General features: G+C 36.8%; 1 protein-coding gene across 1 annotated transcript in view; it reads left to right on the top strand.

The window, feature by feature from the left end:
* DNAJC10 (DnaJ heat shock protein family (Hsp40) member C10) overlaps positions 1 to 18,442 on the top strand; it is a 34,918-nt gene extending 16,476 nt beyond the window's left edge. The window contains exons 12-23 of the mRNA XM_073306089.2: positions 211 to 324; positions 1,562 to 1,676; positions 5,573 to 5,700; positions 6,016 to 6,132; positions 7,505 to 7,606; positions 8,207 to 8,362; positions 9,697 to 9,830; positions 11,689 to 11,742; positions 12,376 to 12,523; positions 14,195 to 14,314; positions 15,719 to 15,838; positions 16,973 to 18,442. Of these exons, the coding sequence (XP_073162190.2) occupies positions 211 to 324; positions 1,562 to 1,676; positions 5,573 to 5,700; positions 6,016 to 6,132; positions 7,505 to 7,606; positions 8,207 to 8,362; positions 9,697 to 9,830; positions 11,689 to 11,742; positions 12,376 to 12,523; positions 14,195 to 14,314; positions 15,719 to 15,838; positions 16,973 to 16,984 (1,320 nt within the window). The 3' untranslated portion in view covers positions 16,985 to 18,442. The remainder of the gene's footprint in view (positions 1 to 210; positions 325 to 1,561; positions 1,677 to 5,572; positions 5,701 to 6,015; positions 6,133 to 7,504; positions 7,607 to 8,206; positions 8,363 to 9,696; positions 9,831 to 11,688; positions 11,743 to 12,375; positions 12,524 to 14,194; positions 14,315 to 15,718; positions 15,839 to 16,972) is intronic.
* Positions 18,443 to 19,197: the final 755 nt, after the last annotated feature.

Genomic DNA, 19,197 nt, shown 5'->3' on the forward strand with positions numbered 1-19,197 from the left:
TTTCTCTCTTAGGGCGGTGCTCTATTGAAAAGCTGTTAAATTTATATCGTTTCGAAGGGCAATGCAATGTGTATTGGATAAGGATTTAGGTTCTGGTGAATTGCTTAGCATTTGATTTACAGTAACATGACTGAAAACATAGATTTAACTTACATAACTGGTAGAAACTGGAAGATAAGCATTTCTCTCTCATTTGCTTCCCATTTTAAGGACCATGTGGCTCATCACCGATGGCTGCTTTTCTTTCAGTTCGGTGGGAGTGACAAGTCAAATGTGCATGAGTTTAAAAAACTGAATTTTCTACTTAAAGATGAACATATTCAGGTAAGAATACTCATTTATTTAGCATTATGCACCCTAGCTTCCCATTAACAAGCTGTTTCATGTTATCTTCTTTATTATCACCTATCAGTTGTAAGTACTGAGTCAGATATTGCTCTCACACCTGTGTACATCTGGGGTAACACCACTGATTTCAGAACAAAATCTGGCCCATTAAGTAGAACTTGAGTATGTTAAAACATAAAAACTGAAAATAATTACAACACAAATTCTCCTAAACCTTCCTTATTGTATACGACTGTTGCATTGGATAGGTGATTCCTGCTGTAGGCCACAAATTTTTAAACTCGGGTGTGCAAAGTTAGGCACCCAAGTCCTGACTTAGATGTCTAAATCAAAGGGATTTTCACAGTCCTGGGCACTTGCAGCTTCCACTGAATTTAATATCAAATGTGCTGCACATTAACTAAACCTGAGTGGACTTAGGTACCTACGTATGGGTTAGGCACTTGTGTTTGAAAACTGGTTGTAGTCTGTATTTGTCTCATTTCAACAGTTACATTAGATATGTCTGTGATAAACCTAGTGCAGTTTTTTCTTCACAGAAGATGAAGACCTACTTTAAACAAAAAAAGCCTTGAAAATCTTGAACAGTATTTTAAATATTTACCCCACAAAGATTTTATAATTATATTTGTGTGTGCTTGAAGCTGGAACTAAATTAACTTTCATTCTTAAAAGTAATTCAAAATAGCTCCTGTGTAACCAGGGGAAGCTTGTATATTTAAACACCATAGATCATACAGTTCTCTAATGCAAGTTCATAGTAATTTCCATGGACTTCAGTAGTTACTCTGCTAAGAGCAGAATTTGGTCCCCTAGTATTTATCTCAGATGCTATGTTCTCTCTTGATATTTTATTTGGAAGAAATTGGATTGTTTTAGTTTCTATTCCCTAAACCTGTCTTTGAGGTAAGAATTAGCAGTGATTAGCTGTGTCGCAATATTAAATTGTTTTGTTTTTAGAAGTTTTTCTCTATCTAATTGTGCTTGCGGTACATAATACATCTGTATGAATTGTATTACACCTTAAACATCGTATCAGTCTTTAGGATCAAAGACCACTAGCACTTATAAAAGAATATTGCATTTATAACGGACAGGAAGTACTATTTTGGAAAAGCATCTTAATTTATGTCAACTTTCCAAATATACTAATATAAATAAATTAGATTCCCTTATTTAAAAAACCCAAATGTTATTGTTTGTTTAATAATAGGTTGGAAAGATTGACTGCCTTTCTTCACCAAGTGTCTGCAGTAATCTGTATGTCTATCAGCCATGTCTAGCAGTCTTTAAAGGAAAGGGAACTGAAGATTATGAAATTCATCATGGTAAGGCAAACTGACAGAAGTTTTAAGATAATGTTTAATTTTTTTAGGTGAAGTCTTTTGCAAACTGAATTTGTTTTTCAGAACAGTTGTTTTCACAATTCTAATGATATTACATCATAATTTTGCATTAACATTGCCTATTGTCTTGAGTTATATTATTCTGTATACTTTTTTCTTCTGTAAGCAATCCTCAAACCCCAAAAGGTTGTCCTCCGACTTATTCACTTTTTAGTACTCCCTCTATTTCAAAGACATCGTTACAGCCTTGGAATAAGAATGGGAATTTCTGAAGCTGATCAGTGCAGCTCTTTGCTTTGGCAAAGGTAGCTGAAAAATGATATAAGACACACCCTTCCCCATATGCTGATCACGCCGCTTGCACAACTCTTTTGGCTTCAGAATCTTGGGACTTGATCTCTTATTTTACATGTGTTCATTTGCTAATTTCACTTCCACCCACTGTTGTCACATTATGGGGTGAAATCCACATCAGTGAAGAGTTGTATCACCTCTTTCCCTGTAACCCCAAATGCCTCATAATGCCTTGTCACTGGCTCTCTGCCTGGAAGTCCCACAGTTAGCAACAAGCATGCATTCTGTCTATGTATTGGGCAGCCTTGGACCAATGCCTGCAATGCCACAGATTTCCACTGGCTTCACCTAGCCTTGGTTAACTACTGGGATGATGAGTCCACACAGTCCCCGGCCCTGAATTTTCCCAAAAACACATCTTCTGAAATGTCTAGCCCTGTCCTGGAACTATCAGAGGGATATTAAGGTTTGTTACCCTTTTAAGGAGTCATATTTTGCTACCTTAACTGGAATCATCAACAGCAATACTTTGCTACCTTAACTGGAATTATCAAACAGTTCATACCACTGGGTTGGTTTAGATTTTAAAAAAATAGGATTTTAAGTTAATTCAAGTATAAGAGATAAAATTAGAAATGGTTACCAGCAAATAAAAGTGAAAATACGCATTTAAAACTAAATCTAGCAACTTTTGGTTCAAGGCTTTGTGTAAGATGGCCTTTCTCACCTACAGTCTTCCAGCAAGATAGTGGCTGACTCTCTCCTTGATCAGGATCTGTCCCAGAGGCCCAAAAGGTTCTGGTGCTTTTGTCTTAGGTAAAAGAGAGAATTTGGGGGTACCTGTCCCTTTCTTTGATAGGCCATTGAATCTTTGAAATGTATTCTTCTAAGGATATCCTCTTGCCCCCCAAAAAGTAAACTTTATCCAAAGCAGCAGGCGGAAGGCGACATGGGGTCTCATGATAAAGGAGGCTCCATGCTCTTTCTTCCTCCATTTGCGTTTGCTAAAATGCAAATTGTTCTGTTTCCTGCCATCTTCTCCCCCTAGTGTCTTGACGATGCTGTTTACTACTAATATGTAAATTGAGGTAAACACACATTCCTTTGTTTAGGATAGACCTGTTTAACAACGTTTGTCTAGGCAGCGCTGTGTGGTTTTGAATATGTTCTAACAACATACAGCGGGAAGTCATAACTTTACATATAATATTGCTACATACATTTCACCATGATATTATTGACGAGTGAGTTATTAGTTTTACTACATTAGTGTGCAGAGTGTGAATACAGGGGTGCTTTCAGTCACAGCCACTTTTGCCATATATGCTTAGTTCCTCCAAAGCTCACCAGTAAATAATTCCAAACCTATAATATTGAAGTGTCCCCTGTAAAGAATTCTGAAATGCTGTAAAAATTTAGGTATAGACTCAGGGCTGGAATTGCAGTTCATATAAATCAGTGTAGCTTCATCAAATTCAATTGACAGGTTATGTAGGGTTACACCAGCTGAAGATCTGGCTTTCAGGCTCTGAAGCATGAAGAGCATAGCACACAAATTTCAGAGTAACAGCCGTGTTAGTCTGTATTCGCAAAAAGAAAAGGAGTACTTGTGGCACCTTAGAGACTAACCAATTTATTTGAGCATGAGCTTTCGTGAGCTACAGCTCACTTCATCGGATGCATACTGTGGAAACTACAGGAGACATTATATACACAGAGACCATGAAACAATACCTCCTCCCACCCCACTCTCCTGCTGGTAATAGCTTATCTAAAGTGATCATCAAGTTGGGCCATTTCCAGCACAAATCCAGGTTTTCTCACCCTCCGCCCCCCCACACACAAACTCACTCTCCTGCTGGTGATAGCCCATCCAAAGTGACCACTCTCTTTAAAATGTGTATGATAATCAAGGTGGGCCATTTCCAGCACAAATCCAGGTTTTCTCACCCCCCCCCACCCCCCTCCAAAAACCACACACACAAACTCACTCTCCTGCTGGTAATAGCTCATCCAAAGCTCTGGTCACGCAATCACAGACATGAAGGTCGCTATCTTACAACAAAAAAACTTCAAATCCAGACTCCAGCGAGAAACTGCTGAATTGGAATTCATTTGCAAATTGGATACTATTAATTTAGGCTTAAATAGAGACTGGGAGTGGCTAAGTCATTATGCAAGGTAGCCTATTTCCCCTTGTTTTTTTCTAACCCCCTCCCTCCCCGACATTCTGGTTAAACTTGAATTTATGCTGGAAATGGCCCACCTTGATTATCATGCACATTGTAAGGAGAGTGGTCAGTTTGGATGAGCTATTGCCAGCAGGAGAGTGAGTTTGTGTGTGTATGGGGGTGGGGTGGTAAAATTGTAGGGAGAGTGGTCGCTTTGGATGAGCTATTACCAGCAGGAGAGTGAGTTTGTGTGTGTGGTTTTTGGTGGGGGGTGAGAAAACCTGGATTTGTGCTGGAAATGGCCCAACTTGATGATCACTTTAGATAAGCTATTACCAGCAGGAGAGTGGGGTGGGAGGAGGTATTGTTTCATGGTCTCTGTGTATATAATGTCTTCTGTAGTTTCCACAGTATGCATCCGATGAAGTGAGCTGTAGCTCACAAAAGCTCATGCTCAAATAAATTGGTTAGTCTCTAAGGTGCCACAAGTACTCCTTTTCTTATAGCACACAAAAGATCTCAACCAGAAACTTAGTCTGATAAAACCTCCTACTGAGCTAAAGTCATTGCTTTAGAAGGGACCATTAGAGCTCCTGTCAAATAGGTATGACATTTTTGTAGCCAAATTCTATATAAGATGCAAACAGCATAAAGAGAATTTATCTTATTTTTAATGCTGGTATGACTGCAGTCGGTGCCAATTCATCTAACGTTGTCCTTGCAAGTTTTTAAAGATATCTGTATCGTCTCTTCAGAAGGCTCCTTTTAATTTGTACAGAATAGGTGGCATCTACAACCTTTGCCACAACTTGTACGTCTCCTATTTATTATTTTGGTTATGAGAGGGTAATGTTGAGGGTCTCATCTATCTAAACTGAGTGAGAGCTATATTAAATTGCATCATCACTGTGCTGTGACCTGAGACATTGCTACTTTGAGTTTCTTCAACTCAATCATTTTCAAAACAAAAAGCATTTTCCACAAAGAACACTAATTTTATATTTTATCCTGGCTAGACATTTTATGCCTTAAGCATTTTCTTATCCAAATATCCAACATGCATTGTCCTACTTGGTACCTACACTGAGCAGACTAGTGAAATGATGCTTACATAAGTTGAGGTAAGATGATAGCTTTACAGTTTATTTAATAAGGCCTTGTTCAAAGCCCATTTAAGTTAATTGAATAAGTCCCATTGACTTCAGTGGGCTTTGAATCAGGACCAGTGTGGCCAGTGACAAAGTTTGCATTTACCAGCTCTTCAGCCTGATCTCTGGTATAACATTTGTAATAAGACAAATCATACACTGTTAATGAAACATGCTCCTGTTTTTTGGTAAATGAATATTGAGTAATCATAAGAATATAGATATTAAGAATAACAGTGGGTTGTTTTGCGGTGGGTATTTTTAGGGAAGATGATCCTATATGACATAGTTGCATTCGCTAAGGAGAGTGTAAACTCTAATGTTATCACACTTGGGCCTCAGAATTTTCCTGGCAAGGAGAAGGAACCATGGCTTGTTGACTTCTTTGCACCTGTAAGTATTAGATTGCTATATTTCTTTTCCCTTTTTAGCTAAAATATGTAAATATTTTATTAAAATACCAGCATTTTGAAGATGATATTCTATAGCATGGAGCACCCTAATAATTCATTAATCCAAGGTTGCACCATTCCTACATTGAATGTTTTTATCCTTTATTGGAGTCTTGTTTGTCAAGACCACACACAAATTGCTTGGCATACTGAGAGACAATATATGTATTCATATTTCTGCAGAGAACTGCTTACAGGAGAGTTATATGTTTTTTGCTTTATTTTAACAGTAGTATTATGATTTGCATTTTTTTAGTGGTGTCCTCCATGTCGAGCTTTGTTGCCAGAGTTGAGAAAAGCATCAAAGCACCTTATTGGGCAGCTTAAATTTGGCACACTAGACTGCACAATCCATGAAGGGCTTTGCAACATGGTAAGCTGCAAGTATTAAAAGGTCTTATTCAATAAATTCTGTTTTCTTGTAGTTAAAATTTCAAAACACATCCAAAGAGGGTGCTCCATTATCAAGGCTTTTTTCAAGGGAATAAACTATACAGGTCTCTTAAAATCTGTAAACTTAAAATGTGTTCTGTAAAAGATTAAAGTCTTGTCCGGCCTCCTTAGTGGTCAGGAAAGGTTTGAATTCCAGTGTTGGATTATTCCCTTTTGAGAGAGAAATGATTGAGCACAGACCCAGTTACTCGTTCCTAATCTATTTACAAAATATACACTAGTGCTATTATTGCTTTGAACATGGAGAGATAAAAACAACAGAGCAGTTTACGCTGATGGAGCACCATTTTCAGAATGCCACAGAGAGTTCAAGTTCCCAGCCAGCCTACAGCTGCTTTGTAATGTGCATTGCTTTTGTCTGCAGTACAAATCAGGAATTTTGGAGGTCACAAGAAATGCAGGACCAGTCAACATATTTAAGAAGGCGCTTTCCTAAGCATTTTTGCCTTTTTACTTGCTTAGGCCTTTTCTATATATGTGCACTGCTTGAATTCAACAACAGATGTTAAAAAAAAAGTGTGTGTGTGTGTGTATTATATATATATATATAGTCAAACTGGTGTAATCTCCTAACATATGCACAATTAACCAGGATATTTCTGGTTTTATAGTGAAAAATTTAAAGTCGTAAGATACATGGGGAAATCGGCATAGAATTGAAAGCCTTAAAGATTGTGTACATTGGCAACTCCTCTGATACTGAAGGACTTAAATCGTTGAAGAATCTAGGTTTACAGATAGCAAAATTAATGTACAGTTAGTAGTACAGTACACGCTGTTTTACCTGAAGGTTGGGGAGTGGTACAGCTGAAAACTTCAAATAAAGGTTTTTGGTTTGTTTGTTTAGAAAATTAGGAGGGACAGGTCAGAAGACTTAGAAAAGGCTGTAATTTTGTTCCCTTAACCATGAGCACAGCGAAAGGAGTGTGGGATAGCTTTTAAACTCCAACAGTACAGCCTCTTCAACAAGCCAGCATCCTTTTCACTGTGAATTAGGTTTTGGAGACCCCACTCTTTTCTAGGCCTTCCAAACTCCCATTTATCAAAATCCAACAAATGATAGAAATGTAGGGCTGGAAGGGATCTCAGTAGGTCATCTAGTCTATCCCCCTCCCCCTCCCCCCCCCCGCTAAGGCAAGATTAAGTATATTATCTAAAAGTTTGAAGAGTTGTATTGTGCAAAGCAAATTGGCTAGCAAGAATATGGATCATTAGTACCAATGGTCCTTAATGGATTGGCAGCAACCAGGAACATTCTTTGCAATTTGTTTTGTTGTTGTGTTTTTCAATAGCATAACATTAGAGCTTACCCAACAACAGTGGTGTTCAACCAGTCCAATGTTCATGAATATGAAGGGCATCACTCAGCTGAACAGATCTTGGCGTTTATAGAGGTATGTGACTCTCACATTATGACACCGTCAGTCCCTGAATTCACATTATACATGCTGTTTTGGTGTAAAACATTCCAAGGTATCTTTTCTAACCAGCTATCCTGATGTTCTTAAAATCAGAAAGAGTGGAGGGAGAGGAAGGATGGTCTTCTGAGTGGTAGTCTGGAAATTCAGAGACCTGGGTTCAGTTCCCTGCTATGCTACACACTTTCTCTGTGACCTTGAGCACGTCCTTTATGTCTCTATGCCTCAGTTCCCGGCCTGTAAAATGGTGTTAATAACACTTCCTAACTTTATAGGGAGGAGAAATACATTCATTATTGAGAGTGCTCAGAGACTGTGGTTCCCAATATATGTACCTAAAATTGTGAGTAGTTTTATCACTTTTGTGAAATAAGGTGCAGATCTCTACCTTCTCAATCCATTCTTCAAAGGCTGTTAATTTATAGGATTTTTGAGTTATTGATACTTAAAGACAAACAAGCTTCATTAGTGAGATGAGCATGGTAGTATTATGTAGTCTGTTTGTATTTGATAGTGCCGCATTCAGGATAATTTAATTGTATGTGAAATGTAAGTCTCATTATTTGTGTATTTCAGGATCTCATGAACCCTTCGGTGGTCTCCTTAACACCAGACACTTTCAGTACACTAGTTAAACAAAGAAAGCGGGATGAAGTCTGGATGGTTGATTTCTATGCTCCATGGTGTGGGCCTTGCCAGGCTTTAATGCCAGAATGGAAAAGGATGGCCAGGGTAAAATGGAAATCACATTCCAAGTTTTAAAATGTCCTATTTAATAGAAGTATTGAGACTGTTCAATAAATTGGCCTAGAGAAGTTACCATAAGTGGAAAAAAATGAGTGATTAATATAATGGACAAAATAATAAGTTCCTGCTTGGCAGTTTTATGTTGTCCCAACTTTTTAAGTTCCTGAACATTGCTACTGTCGTCCTATAATACCCATAATCCCACAAGTTTTGACAAGTTTTAGAATAACTTTCCTTGAAGTTTGATTAATTCATTATATATTGTGAATTATAAGGTGACTAGGTATTTGTGTTTAAAATAAAAAAGGTAAAAAAAGACATTTATGTACATTGGATCATAAATGGCTTTAAGTAACCATAACCGTTTTTCCCCTCTAACTTCATTAATGGATAGCTTATTATAATTATTTGTATTTAAGTAGCACCTAGAGGAACGAATCAGGATCTGGTTCTGATTTCAAATCGAGGTATAAAACATTAATTAAACATTATTTATATTTTTTAAAAAACCTGAAAATATTCTTTGAGGGCTTTTTCAATTCATGTTATTAAATAGTATTTCCAGGATGTTTTAAGTCTGCTTTTCAGTGATCTGTACACACTTCAGTATTCAGGTCTGTGCTTACTTTGCATGGCCATTGCTCTATGTAATCATTTGTGTAATAGTATTGCAAATCTTTGATTTTTGTGCAGTCATGAGACCATTTGGTGCCAGTTAGCAGTGTGTATAGACTAATCATGGCTCTGGACATGTACAGTATAATACTGATTTTCATAAACACGAGTCGTACTAACAGTCAGTTATATGAACGCTTTTTCCCCAACCAGGGTATGAGGGACCCCATAACAAAAGTGATGTCAATTAAGAACAAGTTGACATCCCTTCACAGGCCAGCGCCGTCAGTGCATTGGAAGTCGCTTTACAGAGCTTAGAGGGACAAAAAAAAGCAATTCAGAGCACCATCCTGCAGCTTATGTACTGTACCTACTATAATTTTGAGATGTCCAGTTTTATGAATGTTTTGATTATTATGAATGTCTGTCTCCAGTTTGTTTATAAAATAGGGGTTCTACTACATGCATAGTATTTCATGTGCAAAGTATGTATGTGATTGTACACACACAGTTATCATAAAAAAAAAAAATCAGCCTTTTTGCTTTTTACCTGCCGAGTACTCCAGAGGTGAGGACTGCAATAAACGCTGATGTCTGAATTTTGAAGTATTCATCTCTGACAAAGATTCATATGCCATGAACTAACCTCAATGTGATCCCAGAGTGATTTTACTAACTAGAAAATGCAATATTTTTTCTTTCAGTTGTTAAATGGATTAATCACTGTTGGCAGTATGGATTGTCAAAAATATTTTTCTTTCTGTCACCAAGAAAATGTACAGGGATATCCTGAAATAAGACTCTTTCCTCAAAAATCAAATACAGGTCGTCATTACTAGTAAGTGAATAACTGCTTACATTTGGAAAATACGTCATGATTTGTATTTCAAGAGTTATGCTATCGTCAAAATGTATTAAGGAGGGCCTGGGAGGGAAAATAGTATCTTTCAGATGGTAAGTCAAAGCCACTGGAAACTCATAAGTGTTTACAAGTATAGTATGAATGATTTTATTCTCACACATTCTGAGATTTTTCAGTTTTGTAATACTAAAATAATGCAAGAAATTAATTTAGTTTATCTAAATAATTGTTTGGGGTTCCTGTGTTTTATTATTAAGTTTGCCAGAGGTTTTCATGAGCAGCGTATTCATTAGTAACATAAAAACGAATTACATAACTTTAAACAATTAGTCCTTTGCCATGTCAATGGCCAAAATACATAGTTCAAACAGAACAGTGCCATAGACTCTTAAATTTTCCAGTCCTTTGTCTTCTGCAGCAAATATCAATAGCTCTAACTCACGGTGCATAGTTCAGTGCAACCTGACCTTTAAAACAGATCAGTATGCATGTAGATATTATATATAAATAACCTTCTTTAGCATGTGTCTGATATCAACATTATAGAACTTTTGACCTTGCGTGTTCAGTGAGCACATTCACCACACCATTTCTTTGGGACACTGACAGAAAAATGCTAAATAGTGAAAAATACTACTGCTACGGAAAGTGAAATCTGACCATTTAAAAAAAAAATTTGTAACAGTGCTCCGATTCTTTATGATACATGATAGCTTTGTAACATCTAACACTTTACATTTCTGACCCTGGCACCTCAGAGGCAAATGGAATACTGAAGTAAGAGATTAAACTGAATTGGGAAAGACTAATGATTATTTATACAATTGAAGGGTTCCATCAAATGCTCATTGATAGTAAATTATATAGACTGTATTGAGGGGTGCCTAATAGGCTGTTGAAGCTTTGACTGTTGGACCGCCTATGATGAAAGTTGATTTTATTCTTCTTTTATATAAATCTCTCCCAAAGCACTAAAATTCCCCAGAAGAGGTGTTTTATTTTCCTTTTTTGGGGAAAAAAATTCAATCTTTAATAATGCAGATTTTGTAATTAAGAAATATGTTAAAATATACTCTGGGGATAAAGAGTGCCCCTGGAAAGAAATGCCACTAAGAACTGTTTGGTTAGATTTGACTGTGAATTTATATTTTGTGAAATAAACTCTCACAGCCTATGATTTATTAGTTTCACTAATTTGTGTGAAAATTCCTGTGAAAGATGTTTTTAAACAAACAATCCCCTACAGTATTTACAGTTCAAATAATAAACCTTTGGGTTACCAAGCTGAGATAAATGCAGAAGTTGATAGAATGAAAAGTAAAATTAATTGAAAATATTTCCATTGTAATAATAAAATGTTCTCTGTAAAATAGGTTAAAATTGGTTTTTTTACTTAATTGTGTTTTCCACTTGATCATGTGCTATTTTTTTGTCCCACCTATATTAGATTTAGAAACTTTATCTGGAAATATTACCAAAGACACAATGCTCACAAGCCTTTTTAGCTGACAAAAAGTCAATTTGACTGACGTACTAAATTTACCTTACTCTCCTTTAATTTAACATAACATAGGACCGATCCTTCCTTCTCTTCATGTTCCAGTACTTTACAATGTGTATTATTGACTTGTATTATTCAGATTTGAAATTAAAATAGCTTTTTCAATATCTGAACTATAGTAGAAATATATTTTAAAATGTATGCATTCAACTTAATTTTATATCAACCTTTGTGAATAGGTTGTTCTGGGTTCAGATTTAACACCTCTACAAAGTCTTTCAAACCTATTCAAGCTATTGTATAATTAGTATTTTCTTGTGTGTTCTCTAATAGTAGTTACAATGGTTGGCACAGGGATTCGTATTCGTTAAGGAGCTGGGCACTTGGGTGAGTTGTTACATTAAAATTTGTTCACAAGCTAGCCTAATGGTTGTGTCTAGGAGAAGCTGGCACCCAGATGCCATGGAAACAAAGCATTAGAAATGCCTAGATAGATGGATATGTTGCTTCATAAAACAGATGCAGGAATTTCTGTACTCTGTTGGCTCAAGCCTTAAAAGCATTGTTTAGAGAAGGTATTCTTAGCTTCCTACAACACGTCACATTAGCGTCACGTTCCTAAACCCACAGTAAATATAAAGCATTATTGTAGTCTCGGAACACAGCTCTTTGACTTCCCAGATTCAGACTAAGCACCAAGTTCAGGTCTTCTGAAGAAAGGAAGAAGATATTTCTATTGATGAGAAAAGACCATTCATATTGAATGGACACAGGTCTGCCCTCCCCACACTCAAATTAGACAACATCCTTAGTTTTTGGTTCAAGGAGGGATGAGATAATGCTTAGATGCCTATACCTCATGTAAACTAAAGGGCCTTTCAACATAATAGTATTACTGTGTTTATTTACATTTCATTATAGCTGTTCTCTAATTTCTGGAAGCTTTCTGTAGTGTAACTGCAATTTTAAATATATTTAAGGTTTTTAATTTTATTATAAATGTTTTTCCTCTCTCCCCAGATATTTACCTCAAGTATCCGTAGATCTGACACCTCAGAGCTTCACAGAAAAAGTTTTGCATGGGAAAGATCATTGGGTCATTGATTTTTATGCTCCTTGGTGTGGCCCTTGCCAAAATTTTGCTCCAGAATTTGAGGTGCTAGCTAGGGTAAGTTTTTAACCTATTGACACCAGCAGTTAGTTTGCTTCTGATAAGTAATAATAATACCTACTTCTTATATAGCTTTTCATCAGTAGACTGAGTAGTAGTTCTATATGCCACTGCCATGAAGTAAAATATTTATTTCAAAACTATAAATTGTAGGGCATGTCTACACAGTGAGTTACCAGGCAGCAAGCCATGGTGTGAATCTGCAGTGCACCAACTTGCCGCACGGTAATTCGTTATGTGGACAAGTCTTTTATTCCCCTCTCAGTTTATTTCCTCAGCACCATTAGGTACTTGCATATGTGACTGGAGAGAAGTTCTTCTCTAAACTTAGAAAAATCACATGTCCCTCTTCCCTGTAATGGAAGGGGACCATAATTTCTAATTTTTTATTTACTTACTTTACTTACTTTAAATATTTAGAAATCAGAGAAATTATGGTCCCCTTCCATTACAGGGAAGAGGGACATGTGATTTTTAAATAGGTCTTGCCAGTCCACTTGTGTTTGTCACCGCAGTATGTCAGTGTTTCATGTACATTAATGAGTTTATCCTCATTACCTCTGTGAAGTAGGCAAGTACCTTATTTTACAGATCAGAATCTGTGGCACAGGCAGATTCAGGGACTTGTCTAAGGTCAGAACCAGTGGTGGCAGAAAAAAGAACAAAACCCAAGTCTCTGTTCAGTGCTTTTGCCTTCCTTTGGTATATAAGAAAGGCGTCCCAGTAGTTCATGTCTTCATAGGGAGACAAATTGGTGACAGCCATGCCTAACTGAGCTCCAAAAGACAAACACAAATTTGAAAGTTGTAGGGATGAGATTCTGTGCTACACCTTTCAAAATGAGCAGCACAGAACTTGCAGACCAAGGCTAAGGGGAGGCTAAAGTGGTGTTAAGCTACCTTTGCGCCCTCCAGATTCAGGACTGCTGTAGGAAATGCAGCAACTCCAGCAGTTCTGGGGGTCTGACTAATTTACAGTAATCTCCTGGGGCTGCCCCATGGGCCGCAGCACTGACTGTGGTGCCACTATGGACACACCTCTCCCATATCCCTGGCACACATGCTCCTGCTTCGGGGCTTATTAGGGGGTACTCAGAAGGCAGCCTTTATGGATGTTTTTATGTGTCTGCAGCTCTCATCCTAGGTCTTTCCATTTGAAAAGTGTTATTCAGGCCTCTTTGTTTACGGTTTTTCTTCTTTCAGTCTGAATAAAGATTTTGCTTTTTATTTTCACTCTGTTTAGCAGAGTTTTCAAAACTTTTAAATCGCACCTCAGCTCTTTGTACAGCCATGCAGAAGCCTACACCACCGCATTCTCATTCATATTTTTAGCATTCTAAGTAAATTAAAGCTTGCACTGGTACATTTACACAAACTGCAAATTACACCCCTACTCTACATTTATAGATATAACCTAAGTCTCACTGAAAATCAAGGGGATTTAGGCTTCCAAGTGCCTACATTAATTTTAAAACTGGGACTTAAAGTATTTTTTTTTTAATTTTACCCTTTATCTTCACTTGGTAAAATAAATGGACATATTCTATACCATATTTTTATGTTGTGTTTTTCCTACAATTCCAATTTATAACAAGTTATCTGAGTCACATGGAAATTTTGAACTTTGCTTATTCTAATGGGGTTTCTAGTAAACAATTTTCTTTTTTAGACTGTAAAAGGAAAAGTAAAAGCTGGAAAAATTGACTGTCAAGCTTATGCTCATACTTGTCAGACGGCTGGCATCAGAGCCTACCCTACTGTTAAATTTTATCCCTACCAAGGAGCAAAGGTAAATATTAGTTTAAATAGTGTCCCCATTGTGTGAACCAATGAGGGAAAGTACTGCTGCTTAACTGGTCTAGCCCCACTACTATTTAAGATTGTATTGTGCTTAATTTTGTACTGGGAATTAAATGTTGAAGTGTATTATAGTTCTTATTTCAGATTGTATTAACATTTATTCCCTAAACTAATCTTTCTAAAGGAAATGAAACACTAAAAATTGATGCTTTTTTAATGATACTTGGAATTTCTGTAGCAGGAAAACACTAGTGTAATGAGAGATAATAGTCATTGTGTCTGATGGGAAAGGAAGCTGCTATTTAGACAAATTGATAGTGCAAAGTAAGGAAAAATTGTAGAGCTAAGTGGGCACTAGATTTCTCATTTAGTGAGAAATGTCACAAGTTTTCACTCCTAAATGGAACAAAAGCATCACATTTCAAAATTTCCTGCAAAACAAAATTTAAAACATTTTTGATCCAGTTGAAAATGCTTTGCTTCAATAAAACAGAACATTTCATTCAGAGTTTGATTTTTATTTTGTATTATATAAAAAGTGAAACAAAGTTCTGTCAAAACAGAAAATTTGGATGTTCTGTTTTGAGATGATTGAAATATTTTTTCAAGTTTTCTTTCCAAATGAACTTCAGTCAAAAGTGACATTTCTACCAAATATCATGCTTTTGACAAATCAGCATTTTTCAGCCAGAAAAAAAAGCTTTCCATCTCTAGAAAGTCGCCTTTTTCATTAGAAATCATTGGTTGTTGTTAAACTTCCAAGCTACTGTATGGCAAGATCTGTAATTATTTGTTTTGTTTAAGAAAGAGTGTTCAGTTTTCAATACTTTCTAATGACAAAGCTGATTCTTTCAATTTTACTTTGCATTTACAAACAGCCTCTATTGGGCAATATTAAGAGCATGATTCTGCAAATCCTTACGCCTGAAACTAGTCTGTACTCACATAGTAATTCCATTCACTTCTACGGGATTTCTCTCTGAATGAGAGTTTGTCAGATCAAACCTGCAGTAAGAGATTTATTGAATGTAGGTAACAAAGTGATAGATTTCTAAAATATGTATTCATTTTGAGTAAATATTTTAATATGCATATCAAAAATATTCTAGTTAAGCATTAGAGTTTTCCTTAATGTGCATGTTTTACACACACTGGAACTCCGTAGTAATTATTACTGAGGGAGTTGACATTTTATAAAGCACAAACTTTACAGATGCCTCTTTCTCTCTCCGAAGGGTGATAGTCACCTCATTTGGGAGTTTGAGTACTGCATAGGGCCTTGCAGTTGTCTCCAGAATGGATGTGAATTTCATCCAGCAGTCACCAGATCCATTTCTCTTCAGTAGAGAAGGCATGAAGTGATAATAATTTACTCTTCTCCCTCTTTTTAAAGAGAAATGTTCTTGGAGAACATATAGACAGCAGAGATGCAAAGGGCATAGCTGATCTTCTGACTGAAAGATTAGCCGTCATTAAAAATAAAGGAAAGAGAAAAAAATCTTCTAGAAACAAGGTAGGAAACTTGTGGCCTTTGTGAAGACACGTATTAATGTAAAGAATAGCTATTTAAAGAATCTTAATAGCCTTTCATCTTTATGTCCATAAAATGTTGTATTTTTATATGCAGTCTTGGTCTAGTTACAGTATTTACTGAGTCAGCTTTTCTGCTTGTTTGGATGGTCACAGCACAGTTCAGTGGTACTGTCACAGAACCAGTTACTACATCCTCCCTGAGGCTATTTTTGCACTATTCCTGCCAAAGTTGAATGCAATGTAAAAAGGACCATCCCAAGGGGCCATTCATTAGCTGGGGTTAGTTGGAAAAGTGTGCTTTAGCCAAGCCCCTTATACTGGGTATACCTACTCTGCAACGTAATCTCTAGTTTAGTAGAACTAGAGTTAGCAGACCCTGGGTTTGTTAACCTAGGGCTTGAGCATCTACATTTATTTGTAACCCTAGATTAGAAATTGTTGAATTCTGGGTCCCAACCTGGGGCTCCAGTGTCCACTGCATTTTGTGAGCCTGAGTCCAGCCACCCATATCCCAGACTTCATAGCGCCTTCCCAAAATGTGTCCTCTCTAGCCCTTTGCTAGTGGTGCAGTGAGAGAAAACTTGATTGTCCACCAGACTTGACAGTCCGGAGGACAAGGAAGGTCAGCCCATGGTATTCTGGGATATTTTGGGCAGGCTCCCAGAGCACAAGTCCAGTGGGGCTGTGTCTACACTGCAGAGCAATAGGGCTTGAACACTGGATTCCAGCTTGACTCGGAATAAGACCCTCCACCCCATAGGGTTCTGGGACCATAAGTCAATGTGATTTGTTTGTAGAGGGTGGGAAATTAGTCTTGAGCTAGAGTTTGAATCCTGGTCTTGCACTGGAAGGTAGACTTACCCTGAGCCTGGCAGGCAAGGGGACATAGGTACAGAGGGATATTCGCCCAAGACTAATATTTCTGTGTTTCAGCAGGAAGGAAATATTAAATTATTAAATGTCAAAATTGGAGTTTGCTAAATGTTTGTCCAGCCAAGTTACGGTGTTAAAGAGCTAGTGCAAAAAAATGTAAAATTACTGGTGTGAAGAAGAAAAAAAAAACGGAGTATCAGTACTTTTGGATTGTAATTTTGTTTATTATTATTATTACCAGGATGAACTCTGATATTGAAGAGGATAAAAGTCAGAGTATACTGAAGCTGTGACAAATAGAAGGCACCATGATGAAAATATAAGTTAGACTAATTTCATGATAGGAAAAACAGAAATGAACCTTAGTTTGAATTCATGGACACCAAGGCTTGTCCACATGAATTCTATAAAACTTTGTGGCGGGAGTTGTTCTATTTGTTGTGTAGGGATTACAAGAATTTGGGAATAGTCTGTGTCTGCCCCACTTGCTGAAGTTTGTGTCTCTTAATCAAGGGCTTAGACAATAGTGGAGGCTATTTGGTTTTCATCTACCCTCTTGTATTACATCTCTTCCCTCACACTCCACACAAATGTTGCATTCAACCTGTGGACGAGCATGTAATCAAGCCAGCCAAACTTTCATTTTCACACAGCAGAGTGCATTGTCCCTTCCTGAACACTGAGGAATCGTCTGCCATCAATGTGAAGGAAAAATAATCTTATCTCATGATGGAAGTTTAGTTTTGGGTTTTTAATTTTGTAGTAATTCACCAAGCAACCCGTAGTTGGATAAGTTTATAGAATCAACAAATCACCTTTCTAGTAGAATATTGCTATATTTTACCAGCTGAGGTGACAAAAGTTTTGAAGAGCTTTGTCTCTTTTTTTTCCTAAATTCATCTTACCACATTAGGATTTCAAAACTCAATGTTTAACTCAAATACAAATGTGTTATACCACTGAAGTATCCTGTACAGAATTCTCAGCTTGTTTCATAGTAAAGTTGTTCCAGTTTATCTTTAACTCAGATGAATACATGGGACACATCTTTTTAACTTGTTTTGGTATAACCACTGTCAAACCCTACGTCCCCAGACACCTTTGAAAATCTTCATCATGAAATATGGTCCTGACCCACAGTGAATATTTCCCTTTTTTGTACAAGTGCCTTCTGAATTTTGACTATTTCATAATGGACATTTAACATTGTTCATGTAGACACTGAGGTAATTCTTTTGAGTTATTTTTTAAAATTGTGTATGCGACAAAGGATTCTATATGCACCATTTGCACTTAGCAATGTTTAAATAGTTTTACATTTCAGTTTTACTGGAGTCCACAAAAACTGTCTACTGTAAGTTAAATTTCTTTGAAAAGATCACTATCTTTGAAATGATTTACTCTTTTCTAAAATATACATTAGCCATTGCCATATGAGTTTTTCTCCCCATTTCCACCCACCCACCCAACTTTGGCATGATTGAACCTACTGTAGGTACCATAATGATTAGTACATCAGAAATTCCTAAGAGGTCCTGTCCTCACTGAGTAATTTATATAATAAATTAGAGCCTGACACACATGAAAACAAAAAGTGACTCTCGCCAGTCTGAGGTACCCAAACTCAAATACTTTTACCCCATGTTTACAGTTACTTATATTGCTTGCAGGATATTTAATACATATTACCAGCCATAGACCCCCCCCCCCCCCCAAAAAAAAGTAGTACATCTGTTTCTTTTATCAAGGACCCTTCCACACTCAGGAAAGTGTTAAAATTTATGTGACTTCAAAACAGTCAAGCTCTTTTGTCTTGGTCAGTGCCTGTTTAACTGCAACCTCATTTCTCACGTTCATCCCCTGGAGGAAAGGTAGAAAGCAATGGATGTCATAGTTATACGTTCTTGGATAATATTTTTCGAAATTCATTCCAGCAGAACTACAAACAGTAACAGAGATGTTTGGACAGTCTTCCTTGACTTGCAATTAATAGTTATAGAAATTTTAGGACAATAAGTATGAAGAATTCACAGCATTCTTCTTGATTAAAGTAATAGGACCATAAGAACCAACTGGCTTAGTTGGACTGTAGCCCTTCTAACACTTAGGCTTTTCTTAAATGAACATACAGATTCAATAATATTCCCTCCCATGTTAGTCCTTCCAAACTTGTATTGATAGTATGGAAATAGGATACTGTTGTGCCCATCAGAAGTGTCCAGTCCACAGAATATCAGTATTTGGTAGCCCAAGAAGTCTACAGATATGAGACCTCACCTTGTATAAGAGAAGAAATACAAAATGGGCTATGAGGAGGTAATTTGTCTAAGTAAAGTGAAAAAAATGGTTTAAGATTTAATTTGATGTGAAGGAGCTTGTGTAGAAGTCTGTAGTCTGGAAAGATTCTTGCCACACCTCTGAAATAGCATAATTTCAAGACATGAAATGAAAAAAATTATATTGTAT

This window comes from Lepidochelys kempii, chromosome 11 (genome assembly GCF_965140285.1).
Source record: "Lepidochelys kempii isolate rLepKem1 chromosome 11, rLepKem1.hap1, whole genome shotgun sequence".
NCBI lineage: Eukaryota > Metazoa > Chordata > Testudines > Cheloniidae > Lepidochelys > Lepidochelys kempii.